General features: G+C 55.5%; 1 protein-coding gene across 1 annotated transcript in view; it reads left to right on the top strand.

Annotated features, from left to right (window-relative positions):
* Window positions 1-1,895: 1,895 nt before the first annotated feature.
* Window positions 1,896-26,656, top strand: part of LOC121166655 (tyrosine-protein phosphatase non-receptor type substrate 1-like) — a 37,162-nt gene continuing 12,401 nt past the window's right edge. The window contains exons 1-5 of the mRNA XM_040995881.1: window positions 1,896-2,040; window positions 3,083-3,170; window positions 20,281-20,637; window positions 24,113-24,433; window positions 24,941-25,279. Coding sequence (XP_040851815.1) covers window positions 3,092-3,170; window positions 20,281-20,637; window positions 24,113-24,433; window positions 24,941-25,279 — 1,096 coding nt within the window. The 5' untranslated portion in view covers window positions 1,896-2,040; window positions 3,083-3,091. The remainder of the gene's footprint in view (window positions 2,041-3,082; window positions 3,171-20,280; window positions 20,638-24,112; window positions 24,434-24,940; window positions 25,280-26,656) is intronic.

Raw genomic sequence — 26,656 nt, 5'->3', positions numbered from 1 at the left:
TCTTTCTCCTGTCCAGTGCCCTGATTGTGTGTCCCTCACTCCTGGCCCCTCTTCACTTTAGCACAACTCCTCTACCCCCAGACCACAAACTCCCCTGTCCCACATTCTCCAGCACTTCCAACTCACACAATACCTCGGATTCTTTCTTTAAAGATTTATCTCATTAATTCTTCCATCTCCTGGTTCGCTCTTCAGATGGCCACTACAGCTACGGGCGGGCCAGTCCAAAGCCAGAAGTGTGGGACATTACTAAGGTCTCCCATGTGGGTGGCAGGGGTCCAAATATTTGCGCCACCTTCAGCTGCTTTCCCAGATGCATGAGCAGGAAGCAGGATCAGAAGCAGAGCAGCAGTGGCAGGCTTCATCCAAACACAGCCTCTTTATTTGGGCCTTTAGGGACTCCCAGCAGGACCATCCTTCACTCCCCACCTGCTGCAGAGCTGGTCTTGAGGGGCACAGTGGTGGGTGGTAGGGGCTTTATCTGTGGTATCTGTCTTCCTTGAATATGCAGTTGCGATTCAGCTACGGTTTCTCAGGAGGATGAGCTCACCTCTTCTCTCCAACCTCCATCTTCTGGAGTCCATTGATGATTTCTACACACCTGTTTCTCCATCTCCCGACTGGATTGTAAGTCCCCGGGGGACAGGGGCAGTGAAAGCGGGTTGCCACTCCCAGAGAAGCGAGTGTCAGAACAGTTGTGAAGCGCCTGGGCCTCCATCAGATGCATTCCTGGCACCTGGATCGGCGCTGAGCTCTTTCAGGTGTTGCTAAGAGTATTCATTCATCTGATCCTCGCCGTGAGCTTTGTGCGCTCACACTCACATTGGTTTTGCTCCAAATGGGGAAGCTGAAGCATGTTTCCCAGGGCTGCAGAGTGAACTCAGAAGTGGGCAGAGGACTTGAACCCATCACAAGATCAGACTCAGCACTGGCCCAGGAGGTCAGCATGGAAGATGGGCCTCGGTGCAATGGTCTCTGGCCAGAGAATCAGAAATTCAACTCTTGGTCCTCCCCCAGATCTTGCTGTGTGGCCTTAGGTAAGTGTTCCCCCTCTCTGGGCCTTAACCCTCGGGGTACAGAGACAGGCCTCCCTCCACACTCACTGGCATCCTCTCTACTGCCATCTGTGAAACCAAGCCCGCAGCTGGCAATCTCTTGGCTCCTTTCCAGTTCACAGACCCTCCAAGTAGCAAAGGGTCATGAACTTCCTTCTGCCCCACAATGCCACACGCCCTGCCCTGTCTGCCAGATGACCCTCTTCAGACCCAGCCAGGCTCAGTGTCCCATCCACTCGAAAGACTCCTCAGGCCAGGGATGCTCCATCCTAGCGGAAAACAGGCTCGTGGCTCCAGGACCTCTCCTCGTCCCGCACATCCTCCACACCCCCAGCCCCTAATAGCGTGACTTTTTGGGAAGCCAGGCTTCCAGGTCCCCTACCTCCTACCCTGAATCTGCCATCATCCAGAACCCAGGGCACCTGATCAGAGGGCACCCACCTCCTTGGGAAGGGCCTGGACCGGCCCTTTTTCTTGCCTGCCCCTTCTCCCCCATCTCCTGCGCCGCTCTCCCAGGCGGCACTCGAGTCCTTCCTACACACACGCTATTTTTGTACCATCATCTCTCCTTTCTTTCCCCTTCCCCCTACACTCACTTCCTGCTTTTCTTCCACCTCGGTCAGGCTCCGAAAGATTCGGGTCCCCCTGGCTTATCCCCAGCCTCACGTGGGGCCCTCAGCTTTGGGGCCATAGGGGCAGGGCCTCTTGGGGAGTGGCAAACGGCAGAACGTGTCCTCTGCCCCGTCACGGCTCCATTCCGCCACCACACGGCTCGCAGCCTCTCGGGGACTATCTGTGGTCAGAGTCCGGAGCAGGGGAGGGCGGCCGCAACTTCCCCAGTCTACCTTAAGAGCCCAGCGTAGCCAGCTCAGCCAGCTCGCAGAGCCGTCCTTAGAAAAACAAGTTTGCGCAAAGTGGAGGGGCCCGGCCTCCGGGCAGCCCCTCGCAGCGCCTCCCCAGCCTTCCAGCCCGGCGGGTGGTGCAGGTCCGGGGCTGGCGGGAGTGGGAGGTACGGATGGGATGGGAGGGATGGGGGCCGGGGGATGAGCGAGCGCGGGCCTCTGCCCCCGCCACCCCATCGGCGGCCCGCGTTGGCTTGTGCCGTCCCGAGTCCCGCGGGCTGTGCCGGGGGCTGCAGCCCAGAGCCCGCGCGGGGGTGCCGGAGCCCAGGCGCGGCGCAGCGCGGGGGCCGCCGCTGCCCTCCCCGGCTGGGCGCGCGGCGCGCAGCCCTCGCTCGTTCCCTCCCCCGGGGCGCGCTGCTGGCGGGGGCGCAGGCGGGCGATCACCGAGAAGGTGCCGGCGGGGCCCGAGCCCCGCAGCCGTGCCGGGCAGGAGAGCGGGCGGGCGGGCGGGGAGCGCGCGGGAGGGAGAGAGGGAGGGAAGGTGGGGGCACCCCCCCCCACCAAGCGCGCTGCCGGGAGGGCGGGGGTAGCGGCCGGGACTGCGGGGCCCGGAGAGAGAGCGAGCCGCCGGCGCCTCGAGGAGCCCGGGCGGGGCGGGTGGGCCGCGGCGGGGGCGGCCCCGCGCAGCGGGTTCGGCCGCTGCCCCGCGCCCTGCGCTCCTCGCGTCCCCTCTCCCGCGCTGTCTGTCTCGCTCTGCGCCGCCCCGCGCTCTCTCCCTCGCTGGCTCGTTTGCTCGCTCGCTCTCTTTCTCCCCCTCTCGCGCCTCTCTGTGTCTCTGGCCCTCTGCCTGGCTCCTTTGGGTCTGCTTTTCGCTCCTGCCCCTCTCGCCGGCCGTCCTGCCTTCGCTTCTCGCGCTCTTGGGGTCTCTTGCCTCTGCACCCCCGCTGCACCCCCTCCCCGTCTCCCGATCTCTCCTGGGGAGGGCGGAGGGGTGGCTCCTCCGAAAATCGCAGCGGCGCCGGGGCTCCTAAGCCACTCCGGGCGCTGTTCCGGGGAGGAGGGGGGAAGCCCGGCCGGGCGGGAGGTGGGGGGGAAGGAGGGGGGAGCCTTAGTCATTTCCCTGCTCCAGCCTGTGCCCGCCGCCCGAGCGCGCACTCACAGCCGCTCTCCTTCCTCGCTCTGCAGCCGCGGCCCATGGAGCCCGCCGGCCCGGCCCCCGGCCGCCTCGGGCCACTGCTCTGCCTGCTGCTCGCCGCGTCCTGCGCCTTGTCAGGTAAGCAACCACCCCCCATCCAAGCTGCCCTCCGCTGCCTTCCCCAAACTGCGGTGCTCAGGCCTCCCAGACTGCTGCCGGGAGCCACTAGGCTTACGTCTGGCAGCACTAGTCAGGATAAAGAACTGCTTGGAACCAGGGTTACAGGTGCAGAGAGTGAGGCCCAGAGAGGGCCAGCGACTTGCCCAAGGTCACACAGCCACGGATCAAGCTGTCCCCGTGAGATGTGGTGGGTGCAGCACGAGGCTGGGCACTGGAACATAAGGACGAGTTGATTCACCCTGGCCCTGCCCCACTGATCTCAGAGCCGGGGTTGAGGGGGTGTCCCAGCTTCACTAGAAACCCTCTCCTTCCACCTGTCTGACTTTGGGCTGGGAGAGCGGGGTTGGGGGCAGAGTTCTGGGAGATACCTGGAATGGAGCTGTTGCAGTGAGGGGAGTGAGCTCTCCCTCCCGTACTCAGGGTCAAGCCCTGTTTGTGTGTGCATGGGTGAGAGAGAGCCTGGCAGCAGAGGGAAGCTCCTGCGACCCCCAGAGCCCAGGGGGAACGCAACCACTTGTCCCTGTACTGGCTGGAGCTTCTGGCTGTCTCAGCTCCCTCCACACGGTCCCCCATTTCCCTCCTGCTTCTCCCAGGCTTGCGGGCAGCTCCCTGCAGCTCCGCTGCTGTTACCTGTGGCTCTAGCACGCCTTTTGGGTTGGCCTACATCATGCACCTGGCTGTCCCCCTGGCAGGCAGGCTCCTGTCTGTGTTCTCCAAGGGGTGAGGTCACCATTCCCAAGTCCTGCTTCTTTAAGGGGTTTTACCAAATCCTAGGGCTCCTGGGAGGGTGTGGACTGGCGGGGTGATGAATGGAGGCAGGGGAACGTGGGGAGAAGAGTGAGGATCTTGCCCGGCTGCTTCTGGGAGCTGCAATCCAGGTCCTTGCATCTCCCAGCCTTGAGAAAGGAGGTAGAGATGAGCTCAGTATCCACCCCACCCCCGTTGTTGGGTTTGCCGGGAGACGGTAACCATCTGATAGCAGTGAGAAGGAGAACTAGCAAGAGTGGGTGGAAGCAGAAGTGGGGGCTGTGCGGCAGCCTGCCCTGCAGTTTCCCATGAAAACTCTCAGGATCCACAAGCTTCCCCTCCTCCCCCCACTAGCCCATCCCCAGCTCAGTTACAGTCGGGCCCTAGCCGGGCAGAAGGAAGCCCTGATAAATTCCATGTGTCTCTGGTGAGTGACATCTCGGATCCACTCCTTCCTGCCTGGGCACCAGCCCTGTACGGCCTGTAGAAGTCCCCAGCCGCTCCCCTGCTGGCCTTCCTGGCTTGGAGTGGCCAGGGTGCCTGTCACAAGTGCTTAATGTTTGCAGAAGCAAGGAACCGGGCCCAAGTTCATTTCTGCAAGTCTGTTCCAAACCCTTTTCCAGCCAGGCCACTGTGATGCTGTCCCTGGCTGACAAGCACTGAGCTGGGCAGCCGGCCTCTCCCAGGGCTGCCACTGCCACCCTCCATGTGAACAGCTCTCCCCCTTTTGCCTATAAAAACAATCTATAAAATAGTAAAGATTGGGTCATAAAACTTCCGTTCCAATCCATTCAGCATCAATAGCCTGAAAAAGTGGGAGCGGCAGAGGGGCCTGGATTAACTTGGAGATAAATAAATCTGAGGAGGTGAGAATCAGTTGCTTGGTTGAAGGTGATGGGGAAGGGCAGTGGTCCTCACTGCTGGGGCTTCCCAGCATCCTTGACTCAGTGTTCTGTGGAGCCCTGCCCCTCCACCCCAGGGGCGGTCATGGGATTCACCTGTTTTGGCTAAGGGTCGGAACTTCAGGTCCCCAACTCTGCTACCCACGGCCTGGAATTTACAACAAAGCAGAAGAGAGCAGATAGAAGCGCAAAGAGGTGGAAGAAGGAAGTTGTCCAATTTTCTAAGCAAATGGATTTGTTCGAGTGAGAAACTCAAATGTCAGATTGAAAAAGGTGGCTGTGGATTGCCTGTATCCCGCGTCTCTGGCAGCCAGGGGGGCGGGAAGACGGTGGGGGTGGTGGAGGGTGTCACGTGACTGCTGTCACATGATCACCGTTTAGGGGAGAGCTGGTCATGTGGATTTTGCTGGTTGGGGTAGAAGTTTCTAAAGATTGCCTTAGGCATGAATGCTGCCAAAAGGAAATTCTAAAAAGATGCTGGTGAAGTCACTACCCTGTGTTCACCCAGCCAGCGCAAGGCCCATTTCCTCAAACAACTGCACTGGGGAAAGAGGTGCCAGGGGCCGGGGCTGGCAGGGGGACACCTGGGCTATGAGTATCTATCTGTAGGGCCTGCCACTGCACCTACGTAGGGTCCCAGCCTGGGACCTCTAGTCAAATTCCTGCTTCTTCCTTTGCTGTGGTCTGCAGGAGACTTGGTCCAGTCAAGGCTGGGAGAAGAGGGTGGCAGGCCCCCCAGCTGGAGTTACACCCTTTGATGGAGGCAGCCTGCTGCCCACTTCACTTTGCTTCTGGACTTTCCTAAGTGGTGATGGTAATCTTGCTTCCTCTTTCATAAGAAGAGAAGAGGGGTTTGGCTGTGCCAGGCACAGGCTGTAGACTGTCGTGTTCTCCCGGTACTTTCTGACTGCTCGTAATGCCTTTACGGGCTACGTCATGGTGTGGTCATTCCTTTACTCGTGGTCATTCAGCATGTATGAGGTCCTGATGTGACACACCTATGGAGAAAAGGGGAGGTGAGCCGAGGGTCATGAGATAGGCACCTGCCTGCCAGGCTGGGTCTTCTTGCTGGAGTCTGTTCTTAGCCCCCCAGATGATAAAAAGCGAGTCCCAAAATGAGGTAGAAACTTATCCCAGGCCTTGGTGCCTGGGGGGGACTGAGGGGAGAGATGGACCAATAGGATCAGGAGGACTGGAGCCAAGCTGGAGGGGTGGAAGGGAACTCCCTGCTGGCTCACGTGGAAGCTCAGGCTGCAGGCCCAAGTCCTCTCCCGTCTCCCAGGTGCCTCTCAGAAAAAGCCTGGCGCGGATGGAGGCAGGGGCCAGGCCCTGCACCCTCAGAGATACCACCGCCCAGGTGCTGGGGCTCCTGTAAGAGTCCCCAATCTGGGCCACTGAGCCCCTGGAATATTCCTCTGTACATCTTCTTGGTGCCCTTTGCGACAGATGGAGAGGGGGTGTGCGAGAGGAAGGGAGGCTAAAAGCGTTGTACAGATCCCACACGTCCCTGCTCGCTGCTTCCAATGGCTCCGTGCGACAGGTTCTTGTCTTATTTGTGGTCTCGGACTGACGGAAGGTACCTCCTCCCTGCCTTCCTGCATGCGCTCAGACTTCTGGCTTGTCAACACGGCTACGTCATGTCACTCTGCAGCTCAGAATCCTGGAGTTGGCTTGCCTGCTGCCTGCTGGCCTGGGTCCTGCTGGCCAGCCATGCACAGTAGCACCTGCGAGACCCCCAGCTTTCCCCTGCCAGGCTGGGCCATTTACTGGCATGTTGCCCCTGACCTTCACGTTCTGTCAGGGTGCCGCCCACTCACATGCAGCCTGACCCAATTTGGGGAACACTCTTGTTGTGCAAGCCCATGCCCTTGGCTAAACTCTCATTTGTGTTCCTCAGCTCCCGCCATCCCTGACAGCTGGGAATGCCCTTCCCGGCCCCTCCTTGGGTGCCTGTGTCTGGATTCCGCGCATCCTTTGAAGTTCAACCCCTGTGCCTGCTGCCCCAAAGAGTTGCACTTATCTCTGTCAGCTCCTCAAGCTCTTATCTGCCCATGGCTGGGGCTCCTGGTGACTTCCTCCTCATTTTGTCCCCACAGACATGAGAGTTTGGCTGTCACGTGGATTGTGCAATCCGGGCAGCTGTTTCACCTCTACATGTAGAAGCTAAAGACCCTTGGGTGTCATTCCCAGCCCTTCTGCCTCCTTGGATGATTTTATTGAACTTCTCTGTGCCTCAGTTTCTTTATCTGTAAGTCAGGAGTCCATTAGGGGTTAGATTTCAAGGGTAAAGGCAGTGAACGCGCATGCTTGAAGCCATGCCTTGTAGTTTGTCAGCACTTGGTCCACACCAACCGGCATAACATTATGCGCATTTTCCTCTGTTGGAGTTTCCCGGTCTGGGAAGTCGAGGCTGACACCTGTGAGGCACCTGGCACATAATGCGCCCTCAGAAAACTGAATCGGTAGCAACAGCCCTTCTTCAACTTGGGGTTTTGCCCCTTAGTTTTTATGCTGGGCTGGCCCCGGGCTGATATGATTCAATTCCCTATCCTTGGGAGTAAGTGCTGTGAGCCCAGCCTGCCTCTAGGTGTCTCTATCTGGATCCACGGGTCTGGAATTATCCATTCCAGAGCCTTGGAAAGCCGAGAAAGCTGGGAGCTGCAGAGACAGGGACTGGTGGAGCTCATCCAGCAGCATCTCCGAGGCCCCGGGGGCTGAGGGTGGGGGACACGCGGCACCCCGTGGCCCAGGCCTGGACTTAGTAAAGCTGGGCGGCGCTGGAGGATGTAGCTATCGGAGGCAGGGATCTGGCAGGCTCCCAAATTCTGCAGGGACTAGAAAGCACTAATGGAAACCATGGTGTCTGGCTACTCCGTGGGCTCAGCACTTCGGGGGGTATGCTCCCAAGGGTCCTCATGGCCACCCTGGATGCTGTGCATAGCATCATGTGACACATCGGCTGATGAGGAAATTGGAGCTCAGAGACACGAGGCAGTTTGTCCAAAGCGGCACAGGAATCAGCAGGCTCAGCCACCACCAGATCCCCTCACGTTGTGTCCTTCCCTGGCTTTGGGGAACAGGGGTGCTGGCATCCTGCCAGCTCTAGACTCCTGTCCTGTGTCGTGTGCCAGTGGATCCATGCATCCTCTCTGGGGAGCTGGGCAGCAGGTGTTCCCACGACCCCCTGCTCAGGCAGGAAGCAAATGTTTTCCCAGCTGAAGCTGCTGCTGCTTTCTTGTTCACATTGGGCTGGGACTAGGGCCAGTCTTCTTATGGAGCCCCTGCAAGATGGATTTTCCCTGCCAGGGGTCTGGGCAGGCCTTCAGTCCAGGGAAATGCAAAACAGCGAAGGTGGAAGTCAGGCACAGTGGGGGGTGGCCTTGAATTGGTTCTTTGTGTCTGTAAGATTTCCTGGTCCCTCCTCCGCGGGCACAAGGTGTTGGAGCTATGGATTAATGCCAGGAGCCTGGGCAGATCAGGTGTTCTGATCAAGAGCCTGGAGTGAGCCAAGGGCTTGGCAGCCGTAAGGGACAGTTGGAGTAGGTGGGTGGCGAGGCAGGGGCCGCCTCCAGTGTCCCTCTCTGCCAGCCTGTTGGCACTCTCAAGGGCTGGGAGACCCAGGAAGAAGGAAGCAATCAGTGTGGAGCACTTGGCATGCGTGCGTGCGTTCCCACTTTCTTATCGCTTTCTTTGGGGGAGATATCAAACATATGCGCCCTGAGAAGGGGTGACGTCATGTTCCCAGCCTCCACATGGACCAGCTCTGGTACCAAGCAGTCCTGCCTACCTCTTGCTCCGCCTGTGGGATGCACCAGACACCACTTCCCCATTGCGCCTGTTGGTGGGCACTGCCCTCTGGTCCATGGGTTGTACTAACGTGCCCCGGGGTCACCCCCAAGTGCTGAGCTGGGCTGCTCCAAGGCTGCTTGGCTAGGGAGAGTGAAAGCCAAGATTCAGCCTCCGCTTAATCTCAGTACTTTGCTGGCCTTCTTCGAGATATTTCCTGGTGAATATTCATTTAGCAAGTACTTGAGAACATGTCCCGTGTGTCGAATGTGGCTCTCAGGGTTGGGGAAAGCTGCCCTGAGCGAGCTGCAGAGACACCTGCTCTCTGGGGAAGTGGGGGGGACTGGTGATCTACTGAGGAAGCCAAGCGAATCTCAATAAACACTCAGACACGAAGTCAGGTGGAGACAGTGCCATGAGGAAACCAGAGCAGGATGGGGGGCACAGGGGAATAGCTGCCCTTACAGTAGGAAGGGCCAGGGGAGGCCCCAAGCCTGCAAGCCCTTCCCATGTGTCCCTGAGATAGCAGGGAGGGCCAACATGGCTGGAGTAAAAGGAGACAGGTGGCAATGGAGGGGGGAGGAGGAGGAATGGTCAGCAGAGGCCAGAACTGGACCTGGCAGGATCAGGTTTGCCAAACACTTCAGGCTGTGTGACCAGGTCCTTATGCTTTCTCTTATTTCATTCTGTGACATCTGGAACTACTGCTGAACCCATTGGACAGATGTGGAAATGGAACCTCAAAAAGACCCAAGGACACACAACCTGTAGGCACAGAGTTAAGAATTGAGCTCCAGCCCCCTTTTTGTTTCTACCCCGGGTTCTTCACCCTCCTTCATCATAGCACATAAGCAACTCATAACTCAGGTCATCCTTGGGTTTGCTGCAAACCATGCAGTGGCTGTCCCTGAGAAAAAGCATTCCTAGCCAGTGGTGGCTCCAGGACCTGGCTCTGCAGCATCCTCTCTCACCATCTTCACTTGCCTCTGTGGTCTTCAGCCTCACTGGGCCACCTCCTGTGTCCTTCCCCACAGGCACCAGCTGCTTCCAATCTCAGGGTCTTTGCACTTGTTGCTGTGGCTCCTGCAGCACTCCTGAGCCTTGCCCAGCCCTCTAAAGTCCTCTGTCACAGGACACACTGGACACTTGACTTCTGCTCTATTTGCTGCCTTCCCAACCCACCCTTCACCCCCTGCCAGCAGGTGGGTGCATCTGCTTGTTGAGTGGAAGAATGGGGCAGGTGTGAAAAGAGCAGACTTAGAGCCAGGAGGTCATGCAGGCAGTGACCTTGGTCTGAAAGTTGAACCTGAGCCCTGGCTGCCATGTGTGTCTGCCTGTGTGACCTCGACTATACCCCTTGGGCCTCTGCTCCATGTGCTACCACCAGTAAGTGCCTAGTGAGGCCAGGAGAGGTGGCTAGGAAACCCCCCAATTCCTGCTTTAAATTCTGCCAAACACATCAGAATGAATGCACATGGGCCACATTGTTAGTTGGCCACGGTTAAGGCCAGCTTCCTCTAAGGGGGTAGTCACAGCACAGGCAGTCTGGTGGGACTGCCATGATAGAGGGAGGTGGGGTCAAACCTCATTGAGCCTAGGGCTGAGCCCTGGTGGAATGAAGGTGGTGGGGTCCCCAAGGAGATTCAGGGAGGCATGGCATGCCCCAGGGCAGGGTCAGTGCTGTTTCCATGGTGGCTGAGTTGCCATCGGAGTGGGCGGAGTCTCTGCTGTATTGTTAACCCCCAATAGAGACCTGTTCCCTTGCCCCTGCAGCTCAGCCTCCCCTTCCGACACAGGAGGCTCCATCTTGCTGTGAGCCCCTCCTGCTCGCTGGCCTGAAATCAGGTTCTGGTCTAGCTCTGAGTCCTGATGAGCCGAGGAACAGGTGTCTTGTCTCAGTCTTCCCACCTGCAGAATGGAAGTGCTGCCTTGTTCCTCCCTGTACAAGGAACCAGTGGAGGGTTAGGATGACGGACAGCCAAGTGAAGTGCTTGTCCAGAGCAGCACAAAGGAATCCAGGAAGGGTTTGGGTGAGGTCACAGCTGGCTGGTGCTTGTCCCCTGCTGTCTGCGGCAGAACACAAAACCTTGAATGAACACGTCATTTTTAAGGGAGCCTTCATCTCAGCTGGGGAGACCTTGGGAGTCCTGTCGCTGGACAGGACCCTATACGAGAGAGTGCGTAGGTGGCTTCAGGCTCCTGAGTCTGTGCGCTGCCTCGCTGGGTCACAGCCTTTGCCCTGTGCTTCTGCTGTGAATGCCTGGCCGCATGGTGACAGCTGCTCAGCTCCACTCTTGACATGCTTAGCCCCTGCCAACTTCAGGACAGCCCTGGTGCTGTTGGTGAGATCATCACATGATTCCCATTCTACAGATGGGTGACAGATCCGGAGGGCTGAGAACATCTTGGGGTCCCTGCAGGGCAGAGTTAGAATCCAAACCCCCACGCACATTGCCAGGCATGTGGTCATGCCTGAGGGCCTGCTCGCAAGGAATACATGCCATTCTGGCATAGGAGGATGGGTGGTCTGTACTTAACCAGGGAATGGGGGCTACCTCTTGTGGAAGGTGATATGGACGAAAAGAAGCTGAGTGTGAAGGAGGCAAGGGAGCCAGCTGTGTAGATACTCAGGGGATGCCACGTCATACCCCAGAGGACAGGATGTGTAGGCCTCCTAGCCCCAGAGCCCAAGCCCTGTGCTGTCTTAGCTCCCTGAGGTTCCTGTGGCATGGAGGGGACCACCAGGGCCTTTACCTCCTGCAGGGATGGGCCATTGTGCCCAGGTCTCATGGTGGAGATGGCCAGGATCCAGCAGGGGCTCCCACCTGCTTCTCATGCCACACTTCTCCCCATTTGTTTCAGCCTCAGTGCAGGTGGCCGTTTGTAGCGCAACTCCAAGGTTGTTTCCACCCAAAGGGTGTATCCAGTAGTGCCAGCAGAATACCTGAGCAATGACCTGCCTTTGAGATGGGCACTGAGCCCTGTTAGACCAGCCTCAGGCTGGCTGCCCACAGGTGTGCTTAACCCACACGCACAACCCAGAGACTCCACTGTGTCCCAGATTGTGCAGGGCCCTGGTCTCGCTCCTGCAGCTTTATCCTCACTGCTCTTGTTATCGCCTGCCTCTGCCAGCCTTCCAGCCCTAACTCAGGAAGTCTTCTCAGATCCTACTCCTCCTCTGAGATCGCAGGGTTCCTCTCGCAATACTGATGGTCTCTAGCATGGTCATTGCCCCTGTCCAAGACTACCTCACAGACAAAGCAGATCTCAAGGTCTAGGGCCTATGGCATCCAGGCAGTGCCCAGGGAAGTTTGCGAGGGCAGAGAGGGCTCAGGCCCACTGAGCTAATGCTGTCAGAGCCCCAGGCTGCCTTAAGGGGAGCCTCTGAGTCCATGGACAGTCCGTGGAGTGAATACGGCTCTGGGACCTTCTGGCTCCCTGCCTGGATCACACGCCCTGGCGGGCAGTCCTAGGCTGGCCCATTCACAGCTATGCCCTGTGCTTAGCAAGTGGTAAGCAGGTGTTCTAGAAAGGTTAGAGTCCCCTGTGCAGAGTGGGGACTGTGCAGGGCCTCGAGTGCCAGGAGCTGACTACAGGCTTGAGTGAATTGTCTTTCCCACCATCCCCCTCTTACCACTGTGTACAGGGAGACCCCACCATGATGGACAGCCTCGCAAGCAAGGATGTGTAGACATGCAGGTTCATACAGGCCATAGCCTCCCTGCCTCCCCACCTACCATCCTGCTCTCGTCCACACATCCTTGCACTCACATGCATGGGGACAGCATGCCATCACTCACACCCCCACCAGCTCACCTCCCTGCACACACACACATTCACGTGCATGCCACCCCTGCAGTCACCCTCCCCCTCAAAAACACACATCCCCACACTCACACCCTGCTGGGCATCTGTCCCTATTCCCACGCATGCCCAACTCAGACACTCTCCCCTGTACACAGTACACAGCCTTCGTGCTTGGGCACACCTGCTGCCTTTTGGACACACCCCTGTGCTGCACCCACACGCCCACATGTGCATGTGTCCTCAGAAGTGCAGATGCTTAAGTTGTGGACGCAGATGTGCATGGACCTCCATCACATTCACACGTGAACTTCCACGCATGCTCGGCACTGGCACTCCTGCATCTCCTGTACGCTCTGCCATGCCACCCGTTGTGTGCCCTGGTTCCCTACCCTCTAGCACGCCAGTGTCCCTGTGGCCTTCTGCACACTCCCATATGTCATGCTCTCGCCCACAGCCACCAGACTGTGACCAGATGAAACCAGAAATGGCACTTGATGGGCGGTGTCAGAGAAAGGGGTGCCAGGCTGTCTCTCTTGTCCCGGGCATCTGGGGAATGCAGATATCAGGCTCCTTGAGTGTGGGGACTCCAGAGGGTCCCTCCTGCCATGGTGTTTTTGGACAAGCTTCTGGGCCAGAGGCAGTGTGTAGCCACCTGGGCCCAGCTGGCTGTGGGGGTATGTCTGGGCCAGCTAGATTCTCCCTAGCCCAGCGAAGCGGAGCCTGGAAACTTCACACCCTGGTGTGCGATAGCACGGCCCCTCCCTTCAGCTTCTGCTCCAAAGTTGCCTTGGGTTTCATTAGGAAATCATCTGTGCTTATCTTCCCACTCCTTAGGAAAGCTGTTTCCCATCCCACCCCCCCTTTTTTTTTTCTAATCTCAAAGCCACATTGTGGTTTTTGTTTTGTTTTGTTCTTGTTTTAAGATTCATGTATTTGAAAAGCAGAGTTGCAGAGAGGAGGGAACAGAGAAGGAGAGAAATCTTCCATCTGCTGGTTTACTCCCCAAATGGCCACAATGGCCAGGACTGGGCCAAGTGGCGACAAGGAGCCTCAAGCTCCAGCTGGGTCTCCCACATGGGTGGCAGCAGCCCAAGCAATAGTCCATCTTCTGCTGCTTTCCCAGGTGCATTGGCAGGGAGCTGGGCCGGAAGTGGAGCAGGTGGGACTTGCATCGTTTCCCATATAGGATGTGGATACCACAGGGAGTGGCTTAACTTGGTGTGCCACAACACCAGACCCTGAACATGGGCTTTTAAAAAAACATCAAAGATGTCTGAGTCCCATGCTCTGTTTTCAGAGATGCTACCTTGCTGCATCTCCGGGTGGTGTTTCACACAGGCTTGACCAACTGGAGAAAAGGAAAGGAGTGTTGGGGGCAGCTGGTCAGAGGGTGGGAGCTGGGGGCAGAGACACGGGCTGGTGCTGCCATCTCTGGGCAAGCTGGGGCTCCTTGTAAAGCAGTCACTTGCATGATTTCTTCCAAGTCTGTCTTCCCACTCACATGCAGGTGCCAGGGGGACAAAGGTACAGCTACTCTGTAAGTCCTCACCCAGAGCCTGGTATGCCCCGGGATACACGTGCCTGTCCCTGGCCTCCCTATGACGTGGGCTCCTGGGACTTGTGGGTGCCGGCTTCTCCAGCAACAAGGTCACACACAAGCGGTTTCTATTTCCCTTAGACAGTGCACTCACGTGTCTAATTTCATTACTTTTGTTTTTTTCCAAAAGCAATCAATATACACTGCAAAAACAAAGCCAAAAAAAAAAACTTTTGGTGGATTCAGTGACGTTATGAGCACATATGCCTGCCCCAGTCCTGTTGCCGGGCTGACACATCATGACCTAGTGGAGCCTGCCTTCCCATTCTAGACACTTTTCTCTGCACATGTGGTTGGTACTGCAGCTAGCAAGGACTCCCTAAACATCTCCCAAGCAAAGTGTTAGGAGCTGGGGAAAAAGCAGCGAACAGACAGGCTGTTCATCCCAACAGTTAGCACATAGGTGACATGCACATTGCTGGTACACATTTTTTAGTACAGTGACATACTGTAAATACCCTTTCATGTTGATGCAGTTTAAAATATCTTTAAAAAATACTCAACATGGTGGGGGGGAAAAAAAAGAGAAGAGCCCCATCAATTATAGGTTCACAGCCCACTGAGAGTCACATTTTATAGCTTTGCATGGTGCCTTGCCATTGCTCATGTATAGCTTTACTTTATTTTACAGTCAATGAAAGCAGAGTTTTTCTTTCCGTTTATTTTCCTCGCACAAGTAATGCCAACAGAAAACAACCCATAAAAGCAAAATCCCGGGTATTCTTACCACCTAAAATTAATCACCATCCATCCTTTTGTGAGTTTCTTGGTAAATTTGCCCTCAATTTGAATCTGTCCCTTGCTGACCAGCTCTGGGCTGACAGTATGTTTCCAGTGCCCTTCTGCCCCAAGACCTTGAGTCCTTGGGCCGAGTCTTCCTCTCCCCAGGACTGTCATTGTCCAGCATCAGACACCACAGTGATGGACTTGGCTATCACACAGACTCACCACCCCGCCGTCTCTCCTTCACATGGTAGAATATTCCCAATTTCTCAGGTTTTGTTTGTTTTTATTGGAAAGGCAGATCAGATTTATGGGGAGAGAAGGAGAGACAGAGAGAAAGATCTTCCATCCCCTGGTTCATACTCCAAAAGGCCACAACAGCCAGAATTCAGCCCATCGAAAGCCAGGAGCTAGGCGCTTCTTCCAGGTCTCCCAAATGAGTGCAGGGTCCCAAGGCTTTGGACCATCCTCCACTGCTCTCCCAGCGCATAAGCAGAGAGCTGGATGGGTAGTGGAGCAGCCAGGACTCGAACCAGCGCCCATTTTAGGATACTGGTACAAGATGAGGATTTAACCACAGAGCCATAGCTGTTGCTCCAGGTCCCTACTTCTTGTTTTGATGAGAACATTTCCGTGAGGAAAGCAGAATGTCTACACCCATCCCTGACGATCCGAAGGTGTGATTTTACCTTGTTTGGATTCACTCATGTTTTAACTAGCTCACATGAAAATGTTGATTGTAATGATCACTGATGATATGATATGAGATTATTTTGTTTCTATACTTTTTTTGTTATCTCTAAATGCTTTGCGATCAACAGCTTTTATTTTACATAACCAAAGTGTAAGTTTAAATTATAGGCTATGAAAAACAATTTTCCATATTAGCCACAGTCAGAATAGTGGCTTGGTATGGTGGTCGTCATCCCAGGGAGGGAATAGGCCATGACCCACTTAACCATCCCCTATCCTTGGGCATTCAGGTTTTCCCCGGCTTTTTCAAAATTATGCAGGAAACCACGTGCGTGAAGGGAAAGCAGGTTACTCCACACCTGCAGTCCAGCCCGCCAGACGGCTTTCCGCTCCCCTTCATTGCCTGGGAAAGCCTGCCTAGCTTCCCTCCGCTCCAGGAGATGGCTCTGTCCCTTGAACAGCCACTTCGCCCTGTCGGGAGGGTGAGAGAAAACAGGAAATGGTTTTGTTGGCAATGCTGGCCCAGTGACCCCGGATCTGGACCACAGGAGAGATTTTTAACAAGTCCGGTTCCCAGAACAGAACCTGCCGAGAGCAAGAAAAGAAAGCAGGCAAGGAAGAAAAAAAAAAAAAAAACCTCCCTGCTGGAAAAAAACACATACCAAGATTAAAATAATATTTGGCACTTACGTCGCACTTTTAAAATTCTTCAAACGCTTTATAAACACTAGCTAATTAATTAAGCTGCCTAAATCTGGCTGCAGTTGGTGGAGAGACTGAGGAGCTGTAAGGAGCTGGGGGGGAGGGAGGTGGAGTTTGGGGGGGTGGAGGACAGCATCTACTGGATTGCAGATTTTATTGTCACCCGCCCGGAGTGTGACTGCAGGCCCCAGCTTGCTCCGTCGCTCCGCTCGCTGCTCCCTCGCTGACTGCTGACTCATGGCCCGGTGTTATTGATAAGGATAATAATAACCATGTTCTGCTCCAGGCCTATGCCAACTCCCAGATGTGCCAGGGTTAGCTCCATGTAACAGATGAGGAAAGTGGATCAGAGAGGATGTTCACCCAGGGTCAAAGGGCAAATAAAACCCCTGTTTCCTTCACTGAGCAGTGTGTCCACATGGTACCTAGTTCTTGAGGACCCAGTGTGTGCCACGATGCTGCTCTAAGCAGGAATAGCAGGGGGTGACCCAGTCCTGCTACAAGAGGAATGCAGGTGTGTCACAGTAATGGGATTAGGGGCAACTTTTTAAAACTGCATTTATTCATTAGAGCAACACAGAGAGACACACACAGAGCTTCCATCTGCTGGTTCTCTCCTCCAAATGGCCACTATAACCAGGTCTAGGCCAGACCAAAGCCAACAGCCTGGAACTCCATCCAAATCTTCCCTGGATGGCATGGGAACTTGGGTCATCTTCTGCTACCTTTCTATGGAGCTGGATTGGAGGTGGAGCAGCCAGGCCACAGAACCTGGGATGGTGAGGTCGCAGACAGCGGCTTAACCCCCTGTGCCACATTTAAGCAGCACCTGTGTAGCAAGTGTGCCTGCATGGCTCTGTCACAGTACTCAGGTCTGCCGGGGTGGATGCCAGCATCCCACTTTGGTTGACAGAAGGGAGACCCAGAGGATGGGCGAGCTCTGCTACCTGAGGAGAGCCTGTACTGCCCAGGACTGTTGGCCCCAGCAAGTGGCGTTTCAGGTTCATCCAAACTGCCGTGTTCAAGTGCAGGGCCTCTACTGTCCCTGGGTGGCTGCCTGTCCCTTGAGCATGCTCTTCCCACCATCCCCCCTGACCCTGGCCACCAGCCCCACCCCTCCGGGGCTGGCTGATATTGGCTAAGCTGCTACCCTTTGTGGGCAGGGGTTGCTTTCTAGTACCTGCTAAGGCCTTGGCAATATAGGGTTTGTTCTTGGAGACTCCATTCAGCTGCCAGGAGAACCAGGCCTTAAGGGTGAGCCCTAGCTGGGGCGGAGTGGAGTGGCAGAGGAGAGAGGCAGGACCTGTCTGGAGGCCCTGAGCGTGCCCACACTGAGGGCAGTGTGGGTGATGGGCCTCCCTCCCCTTGGGTCCTCACCTTGGCCTGAGGGATGGTACCAGTCCACCAGATGATAGGCACATGCTTGGGCAGCTCTCTCCTGCCCGACTAGAGTCAGAGGGGACATCTGTACACACCTGTCTGATGACTATACCCACAGTGGTCCAGGACAGGCAAGACAAGGGCACGTGGTGGAGTCAGTGGAGAGACGGGGTGAAGACCCAGGTCACCTGTTCCCTTGTATACCAGTCTACCACTCTGTCTCCCCTTCCTTCTCCCTCACTTGTCTCCCTCTCTTTGTTTCTGTGTCTCTTTGTGCCTCTATATCTGTGGGTTCCACGTTACACATTCAACAAAACAACTCAAAGGGGGCCCGGCGCAGTGGCCTAGCTTGCCTTGAATGCACCAGGATCCCATATGGGCGCCGGTTCTAATCCCGGCAGCTCCACTTCCCATCCAGCTCCCTGCTTGTGGCCTGGGAAAGCAGTCTAGGATGGCCCAAAGCCTTGGGACCCTGCACCCGCATGGGAGACCTGGAGGAAGTTCCTGGTTCCCAGCTTCGGATCAGCACAGCACCAACATTGCAGTCACTTGGGGAGTGAATCATCCAACGGAAGATCTTCCTCTCTCCTCCTCTCTGTATATCTGACTTTGCAATAAAAATAAAAATGAATCTTAAAAAAAAAAAAAAACTCGAAGGTGTCGTTGGGCCAGTGATGGTCATGCCTGGATGGCATTTTTCCTTGTTATTCCTCCCTAAACACCATGTCACAGCTGTTTACATGGCATTGACGCCATGTTAAGTATCACAGGCATGTGCTGTGTCACGATGGGAGGGACATGTGGCCCAGGGCTGTGCTGGATGGCTTTGTGGACGTGCATCTGTGATGTCCTCATGGTGATGTCCCCACAGTGAGGACAAGTCTAACCCTGTACTTCCCCAACCTTGCATCCCTGTTGTTGGGCAACATGGAGCTGTGGCCCAGGGATGATTCCAGGTTTCAGGCAGGAGATGTGGCTTGGTACCAACGTCACACTGCTTCCTATGTGGGATCTGCCCGACCTTGTATTCTGTGTCTGCAAGGGGCCTGGAGCCGTCCCCCATGTATCCAGAGGGACAGCTGTGTTTTTCACCTGCCTTTTTACCCTTGGGTCTTTCTCCCCTCACCCCTTCTTGTTTGCAATCAGGAGCCTGGCTGAGCCTCAAAGGCTGTTGCCTCACAGCCATTGTCCATACCCCCCAAACCCCAAGCATCTCCTGCTACCTCGTCCTTCCTGGCTTCTCCCTGCATCTTCCCCTGCACTCCCACTCTGTCTACCCTGGGGCCCTGTCTCACCCACCTCCAGAGTCTTCCATCAAGGGGCTCCCTTCCTGTAGCTCACCTCTAGGACCTCCTTCCAACTACACAGCTCAGAAACCCTGGGGGTCTGGACTGGGTGCAGCTCCTGTGTGTTCCTAGTGTCTGGGACAGGCCTGACTTAAGAGGCCTCAGTGATGGTTGCTGGCGATGTGGTATGAGCCACAGCCTGCATCCATGCATTGCTTGTACGATTGTGACAGTCTCCCCTGTCATGGTTCATGGCCAAGGGCTTTCTTTCTTCTTTTTTTCCTTTCTTTCGCTTTATTTCTTCTTCCTTTCTGTCTCTCTTTTTTCATTTATTTGAAAGCCAGCGTTATACAGGGAGAGAAATATTCCATTCATTGTTCACACTCCAAATGGTCACAACAGAGCAGAGCCAGGCCAAAACCAGGAACTAGTAGCTTGCTCCTGGTCTTCCAGATGAGTGGCAGAAGTCCAAGGACTTGGGCCATCTTCCACTGCTTTCCCAGGCACATCAGCAGGAAGCTGGGTCAGAAGCAGAGCAGCCAGGACTTGAACCGGTGCCCACATGGGGGCTTGTATCACAGGCATTGGTTTTACCTGCAGCACCACAGCACCAGTCCTTCTAGGTGGGATCTCGTTTTGCTTTCAGAACAAGGCAGAAGGCTAGGGGGTGTCCCACCTATTTATAGATATAGAAACCGAAGCTCAAAACCAGTGTAGAAACTAGGTCCCATGGGAGTAAGAGGTAAGCCAGGGTTTCAAACTAGATCTTATGGCTTCTAAGACTGGACTCTTGTTTGTGACACTTCCTCCCCCAACCCCCAGCACGTTTGCTGTTCCTGGAGCTTGGTAGTGTTGGGCTCACAGGAGCTGTGTTACTGTGTCACAGATGGGGAACCAGGGCTGTGAGGCCTACAGAGGTCATGCTTCCCTTTGCACAACAGCTGCTGTGGTTGGGGACACTGGTGCAGGTCCTGGGGGCATCTCAGTCACCTGAGAGGTGGCCTCAGGTCTCACAGCTGTCAGCCTCCAAACCCTGACTCAGGCCCACTTTTTCCTCCATGTCAATACACAAAGGCTGCACTCAACCTCCCTGATCAGGGCCTGCTTTCTAAGCCAGGCCAGGAACAGATGCCAATGCCTCGGGAAACCCCTGATTCATCAAGCCGCTGCCCACTTCCATGCCTTTGCCCAGGCTGCTCCCTCTTTTGGGAATAGGGCTACTTCATGCTGGTAAATGCGGATTTGAATCCCACCACCCAGCTCAGATGTGGCTGTAGTCCCAAGGGCTCAGCACTCAGGGTGCCTCAGTTTCCTCATTTCATCACATCTCAGTCCACAGGCCTATGAGAAGGTTAACTGAGATGTTAGGTGCAGTGTGCTGAGTGTGAGCTGTGTTGGTGAGTCTTACTGATGCACATGTACAAGGTCTCTGTCTCCTCCCCCAGCAGGGGCAGCAGAGGAGGAGCTGCAGGTGACTCAGCCTGACAAGTCCGTGTCAGTGGCAGCTGGAGACTCGGTGATCCTGCGCTGCAGAGTAAACACCCTGCTGCCCGTGGGGCCCATGAAGTGGTTCAGGGGGGCTGGGCCAGGCCGGAAGATGATCTATGACTTCAAGGGAGGCCAGTACCCCCGAGTCACAAACCTCTCAGACACCACAAAGCGAAACAACATGGACTTTTCCATCCGCATCAGTGACATCACCACAGCAGACACAGGCACCTACTACTGTGTGAAGTTCCGGAGAGAGGGTACAGGAGACGTGGAGTTTAAGTCTGGACCGGGCACACAGGTGTCTGTGCAAGGTGAGTACTGGGAAATAACGAGAAACTGCCCCCACCCTCTACCAGTCTGCAAGGCTTCTCTCCCGCAGTAAGGACGGACAATTGGAGAGACTTGTGGGTCACAGGCCTGCCTGGGGCTTCAGGGAGAGCATTCCTTTGGTGGGACTTGCCTCTCTTCATGCAGCAGGCATTGGGTGCACCTACTATGTGCTGGGCTCCCCTGGGAAACACACTGGGTGTTGTCATAGTCCAGTCTCCCCGGAAGCCTTGGGCAAAGCCAGGCAGGTGCTACACATGGGACACTGTGTGTCAGGACTCAGGTGTGTGGAGACTGTCCAGCACTGAGTCCTCAGGGCCATACCCTGGGCCTGATGATGCCCTGGAAAGAAAGGGTAGAGCCAGGTGCAGAACTTCTTCAATGGCATCATGTCCTGAACTGGGATAGTTGGGAAGGCTGGTGTCGGGACCAGATGAGGCAGACATGGTTCAGGGAGGAACGTGGGAACACAACCAGCAAGGGGAATGACCCACAGGGTGCATGAATGATAAAGGCAGGGCCTGGGTTTTCTCAGCCTCAGACTCCTCATCTGTGAAATGCTGATCACCAGGGGCTCCTTTTGGAGAGTGGGAAGAATTTGGGGTCCTCTCAGGAAGTCCCCAGCATAGGGCAGGCACTCCTGAATCCAGGGTTGTTGCCAAGGTGTGTGATCCTGGGCAGGTCCTGGCTTCCCTTGGGTTTTCACTTCCCCACCTGTGGCATGGGGATGAGCAAGGTCACTGTCCTGGCTGTGGTGAGGACCGCAGAGGGTGAGTCTGGAGTCCTGGTGCACTGGGGTCAGGGCTGGCCATGAGCATTGTCAGTAGGCAGTGGTCGGGGGGCCACAACTGTACCCCATGTACCCATCACCTTTCCAGGCAGGGAGACAAAGAGCTCTGCAGGTGTTCCTCAAGGCTCCTGAGCACAGCCTTACACCACTCCCCTTCCCAGCTCAACCTCTTCTGCTCTTTAGAATCCCAGACCAGGCAAAACTGAAGGACTGGGCAGCTGAAATTTTAATTACACCAGAAAGTGCCAAAACAGAGCCAGGGTCCGGAAGCCTGAGGCCACAGAGGAGAAGCAGGGTTCCCACCCCTACAATGGTGGTACCCTGGGGCTGGGCCTGAGAACACTTTGAGGGTATGGATGCTTCAGAATAGCAGGAGCCTGTTGTCTATGGCCATACCATGCTGAACGCACCTGATCTCATCAGAATAGCAGGAGCCTGGGCAGCCCTGGTGATGCCTCGAGGTCTGGCAGGAACCCTTGCCATACACAGCCTGGCCATGCCTGCTCAGATCCAGCCTCAGTGTCTTAAACCTGCTTGTGTCTGAGCAGCAGGAGCCCAACATGTGCCTTCCTGCCTGCAGCCACAGACCTGTCCCCTGCATAGCCCACAGGGCCCTGCAGGATCCATGCTCCTGCCTGGTACTAGCACACCTGAGGCACCTGTGAGCTTGCTGGGGCTTTGCGAGCCGATTTGCCAGACTTTGTTTCTAAGAATCTTTAAGAATGCGAGTCCTCCCTAAGTGGTTTCTGCTCCTGTCCTCGCTGGGTGTCAGGGCTGCTGCTGGGCCTGGACTGAGGTTCCTCCCAGGCCTCTGCTTATTCCCAGCCTGCCTGCCTGCCTGCCTGCCTGCCTGCCACAGACTACACAGACAGCTCCAGAGCCAGGAGAGGCCTGTGCACAGTCACAGGTGTTCTTTATTAAGCACTGCCTGTTTGCTAGCCTCTGTCACTTGCATCCTTCCTTGGTCTTATGAGAGTAGTATTTATCTACTTTGGAAAGAGACACTGGGGCTTTGGAAAGATGAACTAAGATGCTAAAATCAACCCTGGGTCAGAATGGATGAGCGCCCCCGGCCGCCACCACTTACTACCTGTGTATCCTTGGCCAGTCATACTGCCCCCTGAGTCTCCCCAGGCTCTCACCTTGTAGGGCTGCTGGACTTGGTGGTGGCAGCCAGCATCAGGTCTCAGGACCTCATTAGTAGATGATGACTGGAGTCATTACTTGATACCCCCTAGGTTGAGGGGTATCCATTCTAGGACCAATAAGGATGCTCCAGTCCTTGGCATACAGTGGCACAGTGTTTGTCCGTAGCCTATGGAGCCGTGGATGGGGACTCTCTATGGAATCCACAGATTCCAAGTGCTGACTGTAGTGTCTGTTATCCACATACTTTTTCAAGGAAAACCATTGAGGAAAAAAGAGAGAGAGAGAGATTTACTAGAAAGGCAAAATGAATGACAGAGGCAGAAACAAGGACAAGGATTTCTTCCATCTGCTGGTTCACTTCCCAAACAGTCTCAATGGCCAGGGCTGGGGCAGGCCAAGGCCAGGAGCCACAAAGTTACATCTAGGTCTCCCATGCAGTCATCAGGGATCCAACTGATTGGGCCACCTTTTCCCAGGTGTGTGAGCCCAGAGTTGCATGGGAAGCAGAGAGCTAGCACTTGAACTGGCACCCATGTGGGATGTTGTTACAAGTTGCAGCTTAATCTATGTCCCACAACCATGTTTACTGTTCACTCAGATATGTTTGATGGGTGTTGGGGAGGAGGTTAAATATTCATACATGCAAATGTGCTGGGTGATCATTAGCACTGTGGGGACCCCTTTAGGACCCATGAGCATGGAGGGCTGCCCAGACTCTTCTAATTCACCTCCTTTCACCCCCATGTGAACCTATAGGAGCAGGAAATGCTCTGCCTGCTAGGGACTGCAGTTCCTGGCACTCAGGAGCTGCTGGAAATTGACCACCTCTGCTTTCTGGGCTCTCTGATCTTTGCTTTCAGCCCACAATGGGATATCCCACAATGGGAGATCCCAGGGGCCAGAGGTCTGGGACTTGCTGGAATGTTTGTGGAAATGCAGAGCTGATAATCCCTGTATGGAGAGCTCTGGATAGAACAAGACCCAAGTCACAGGGAGACCATGGTGTGCAGCATCTTGGGTGCCACATCCAAGGCCATGGTGCTGCCTGGCTTCACATAGGCCTTCTGCAGCCCTAGGGGAGAAGCACCTGCTGGCCCATTTCATAGATACAGGGCTAGCATGTGTCTGGTCTACCTCCTGGGGGCCAGTGGTCCTAGCTGCAGCCATGAAGGCAGCAGTGCTGAGCCACTGTCCCTGCAGGTGCTTCTGGAAACACCTTCCCTGAAGTGTGCAAGTTTTGTAGTGGAGGCAGCTGGGAAGGGTGATCGCAGAGCAACCAGGACTGCTATCCTGTGTGGGGCTGGGGAGTCAAGCCTTGCAGGGAAGGACTGGGACTCAGACTCGGAGTCCACTTGTGCCTCCTGCCCCTCATCACAGTCAGACCGCGAGCCTCCCTCCTCTTTGAATGAGGACGAAGGCCTGCTGCCCAGTATGATTACATGGACGTGAATTTGTGTCCCTGGCCTGTGGTAACCATGGTCATCACTATCCTGTTTCCTGTCTGAATGCTCCTTTTGTAGCCAAACCCTCCAACCCTGAGGTGTCGGGGCCCACAGCCAGGGCAGCCCCTGAGCAGACCGTGAGCTTCACCTGCAAGTCCCATGGCTTCTCCCCCCGCAACATCAGCCTGAGATGGTTCAAGAACGGGAACGAGCTCTTGACCTTCAAGACCAGCGTGGAGCCTGCGGGAGAGAGCGTCTCCTACAACATCTCCAGCACCGTCCAGGTGGTCTTGAACCCTAGGGACGTGCGTTCACAGGTCATCTGTGAGGTGGCCCACGTCACGCTGCAGGGGGGCTCTCCTCTTCGTGGGACTGCCAACTTGTCTGACACCATCCGAGGTAGATACCATGCCCTTGCCCACATCTGGCCGATATGCCTGCTCCCTGCCAGCTTTGCCTGGAGCCTGAGTTCCTGCATCCAATTCCCAGCAGCCTGTCCACTGACCTTGCAGCTGAGGTGCTGGTCACTTCCTGTCCTCTTAGTGACAGCTGCCATTGAACACCTGCCATGTGCCAAGCACTATGCAGGTGACTCACTCATCCTACTGATAGCAGAGTGTTCTAGCAGAGCACCTGTGTGGGCCAAGCCCCTGTGCTTGGTGATGTCACTGCGAGGCTGTTCCACCTGGATCCAGGGTTTGGGTTTATTGAGTCACTTGGTGTCACCCTGATAGGAGCTCCCTGTCTCAGCTTTCTCCATGTGTAATGATGTCTCTCATGTGCCTAGTCCCTTCCTGTTTGAGTGCCTGCTGCATGCCTGGCCCTGTCCCAGGGGTGCCCTCACCCTGGCAGTAGGAGCCCAGTCATTCAGCCCCTCCTCTCCAGCATCTGCACGTGCTGTTTCAGTTCCCCCCAACATTGAGGTCACACAGCAGCCCGTGGGGGCAGGGACCCAGGTGAATGTCACCTGCCACGTGGACAAGTTCTACCCCAAGAGCATGCGGCTGACCTGGCTGGAGAATGGAAACGTGTCCCGGCCAGAGACATCCTGGACGGAGGTGGAGAACAAGGACGGGACCTACAACCGCACGAGCTGGCTCCTGGTGAACAACTCCGTCCACAGGGAGGACATGGTGATTTCCTGCCAGGTGGAGCATGACGGGCAGCCAGCAGTCACCAGAAACCACAAACTGCAGGTCTCGGCCCAGCCCAAGGAGCCCGACTCAAACACCAACACCAGCAAGGGTGAGGCCACCCCTCCAGCTGGCCTGGTTCATCATCCCTTTTTTTTTTCATGTTGAAAGTAGTGATCATACATATTGTAGAATTATCTAGAAGTCTGTAAACATGAAGGAGAGTTTTTAAGTCAGCTACCCTCCACCAAATCCCTCTCTCCAAGGCTAGGCACTTGGGGTAGGTTGTGTTTGCCCTCTGGCATAAACAGGTGTGACAGTGCGGGTGGGGCATGTCCATCCCATTCTCAAAGTCCTCCCTCATGCCTTCTCCCCTAGCAGGTGCTCCTTCCTCTGTGTCTCCAGTGCACTCTAACCTCTAACCTCTCTCCTGTGTGCCCCTGCAAGGCTGTCCTGCTGGAAGGGAGAAGGGTGTTCTGGTTGCTTGTAGCCATGGGCATCGTGTGCCGTGGCCAGCAGCACTGTGGAACTCACTTCCTGGCCACAGGGCAAGCCTATTTCAAGCACATGCTTGCAGCTCCTCTCCCAGAGAGAAAGAGGGTGTTACAGTGTTGTGCCAGATTTTGAAATCCCCAGAAAATCATCAAGTCTGAAGTTGGTGCTAAGGCATAAAGGTGGTTTATTCAGGTTAGCCTAGGTCTCCCAGCCACCTCCCCCAGCCCAGCAGGGCTGGGCAGGGGAGGGGCAGCCACAGCTGAGGCTGCTGCAGGATCAGCAGGGAGGACACAAGGAGAGAGAGAGCCTGAGCCCCCAGTTGAACAGCCCAGCGTATTTATACATATTAGGCTATTAATTATACAGTCATGATTTAGCAGGCTTCTATTGGTGAGTTTGAAGCAAACAACTTTTAAAAAGTACAAATTGATGAGAGGTGGATCTTCTCAAACACCAGGTACCTTCTTCCTGAGGAGTGGTCTGCCTACATGACCTGCCAGGTGTCCTGCCGGGTGTCATGGGTGTCACGTAGACTATCAGGCCTGGAGTTCACAGCCCCAGCCAAGCCATTAAGGCAGGAATTACAAAAGGCAGAAAACATCTAGGTTCTTCAGTGTCATTTTATCAGTGCCCCTTCCTGCAACACCTGGGTTCTCCAAGAAGTTTGTGCCAAGTGGAATAAAAAGATGAGTTTCTTTGAGTGTCAGTCATGCTGAAATCCACACATACACAGGGTCTTCCAAAGATGCCGGAAATGTAGATCACGAAAAAGTTATGCCTGGATCTCAAACAGGCTTGGCTCTAATTCCATTTTCCCATGAACTGGTGCAGTAGCCTTGTATCGCTCCTCCTGGAAGTGAAGCAGGCAGTCAGATGCTCAATGCCACCATGCCATGGCACAACCTTGACAGTGGACTTGGAATGGAGACTATTTTCTACCTTAGTGCATCCTCGGTGTGCTGAAGCAGCCTTCTGGTGTCCCCTGGGCTGCAGA

Source organism: Ochotona curzoniae, unplaced genomic scaffold, assembly GCF_017591425.1.
Source record: "Ochotona curzoniae isolate NIBS_2020 unplaced genomic scaffold, NIBS_Ocur_1.0 patch192, whole genome shotgun sequence".
NCBI lineage: Eukaryota > Metazoa > Chordata > Mammalia > Lagomorpha > Ochotonidae > Ochotona > Ochotona curzoniae.
Note: the sequence above shows the minus strand (reverse complement) of the source record. Positions and strands in the feature narration are given on the sequence as shown.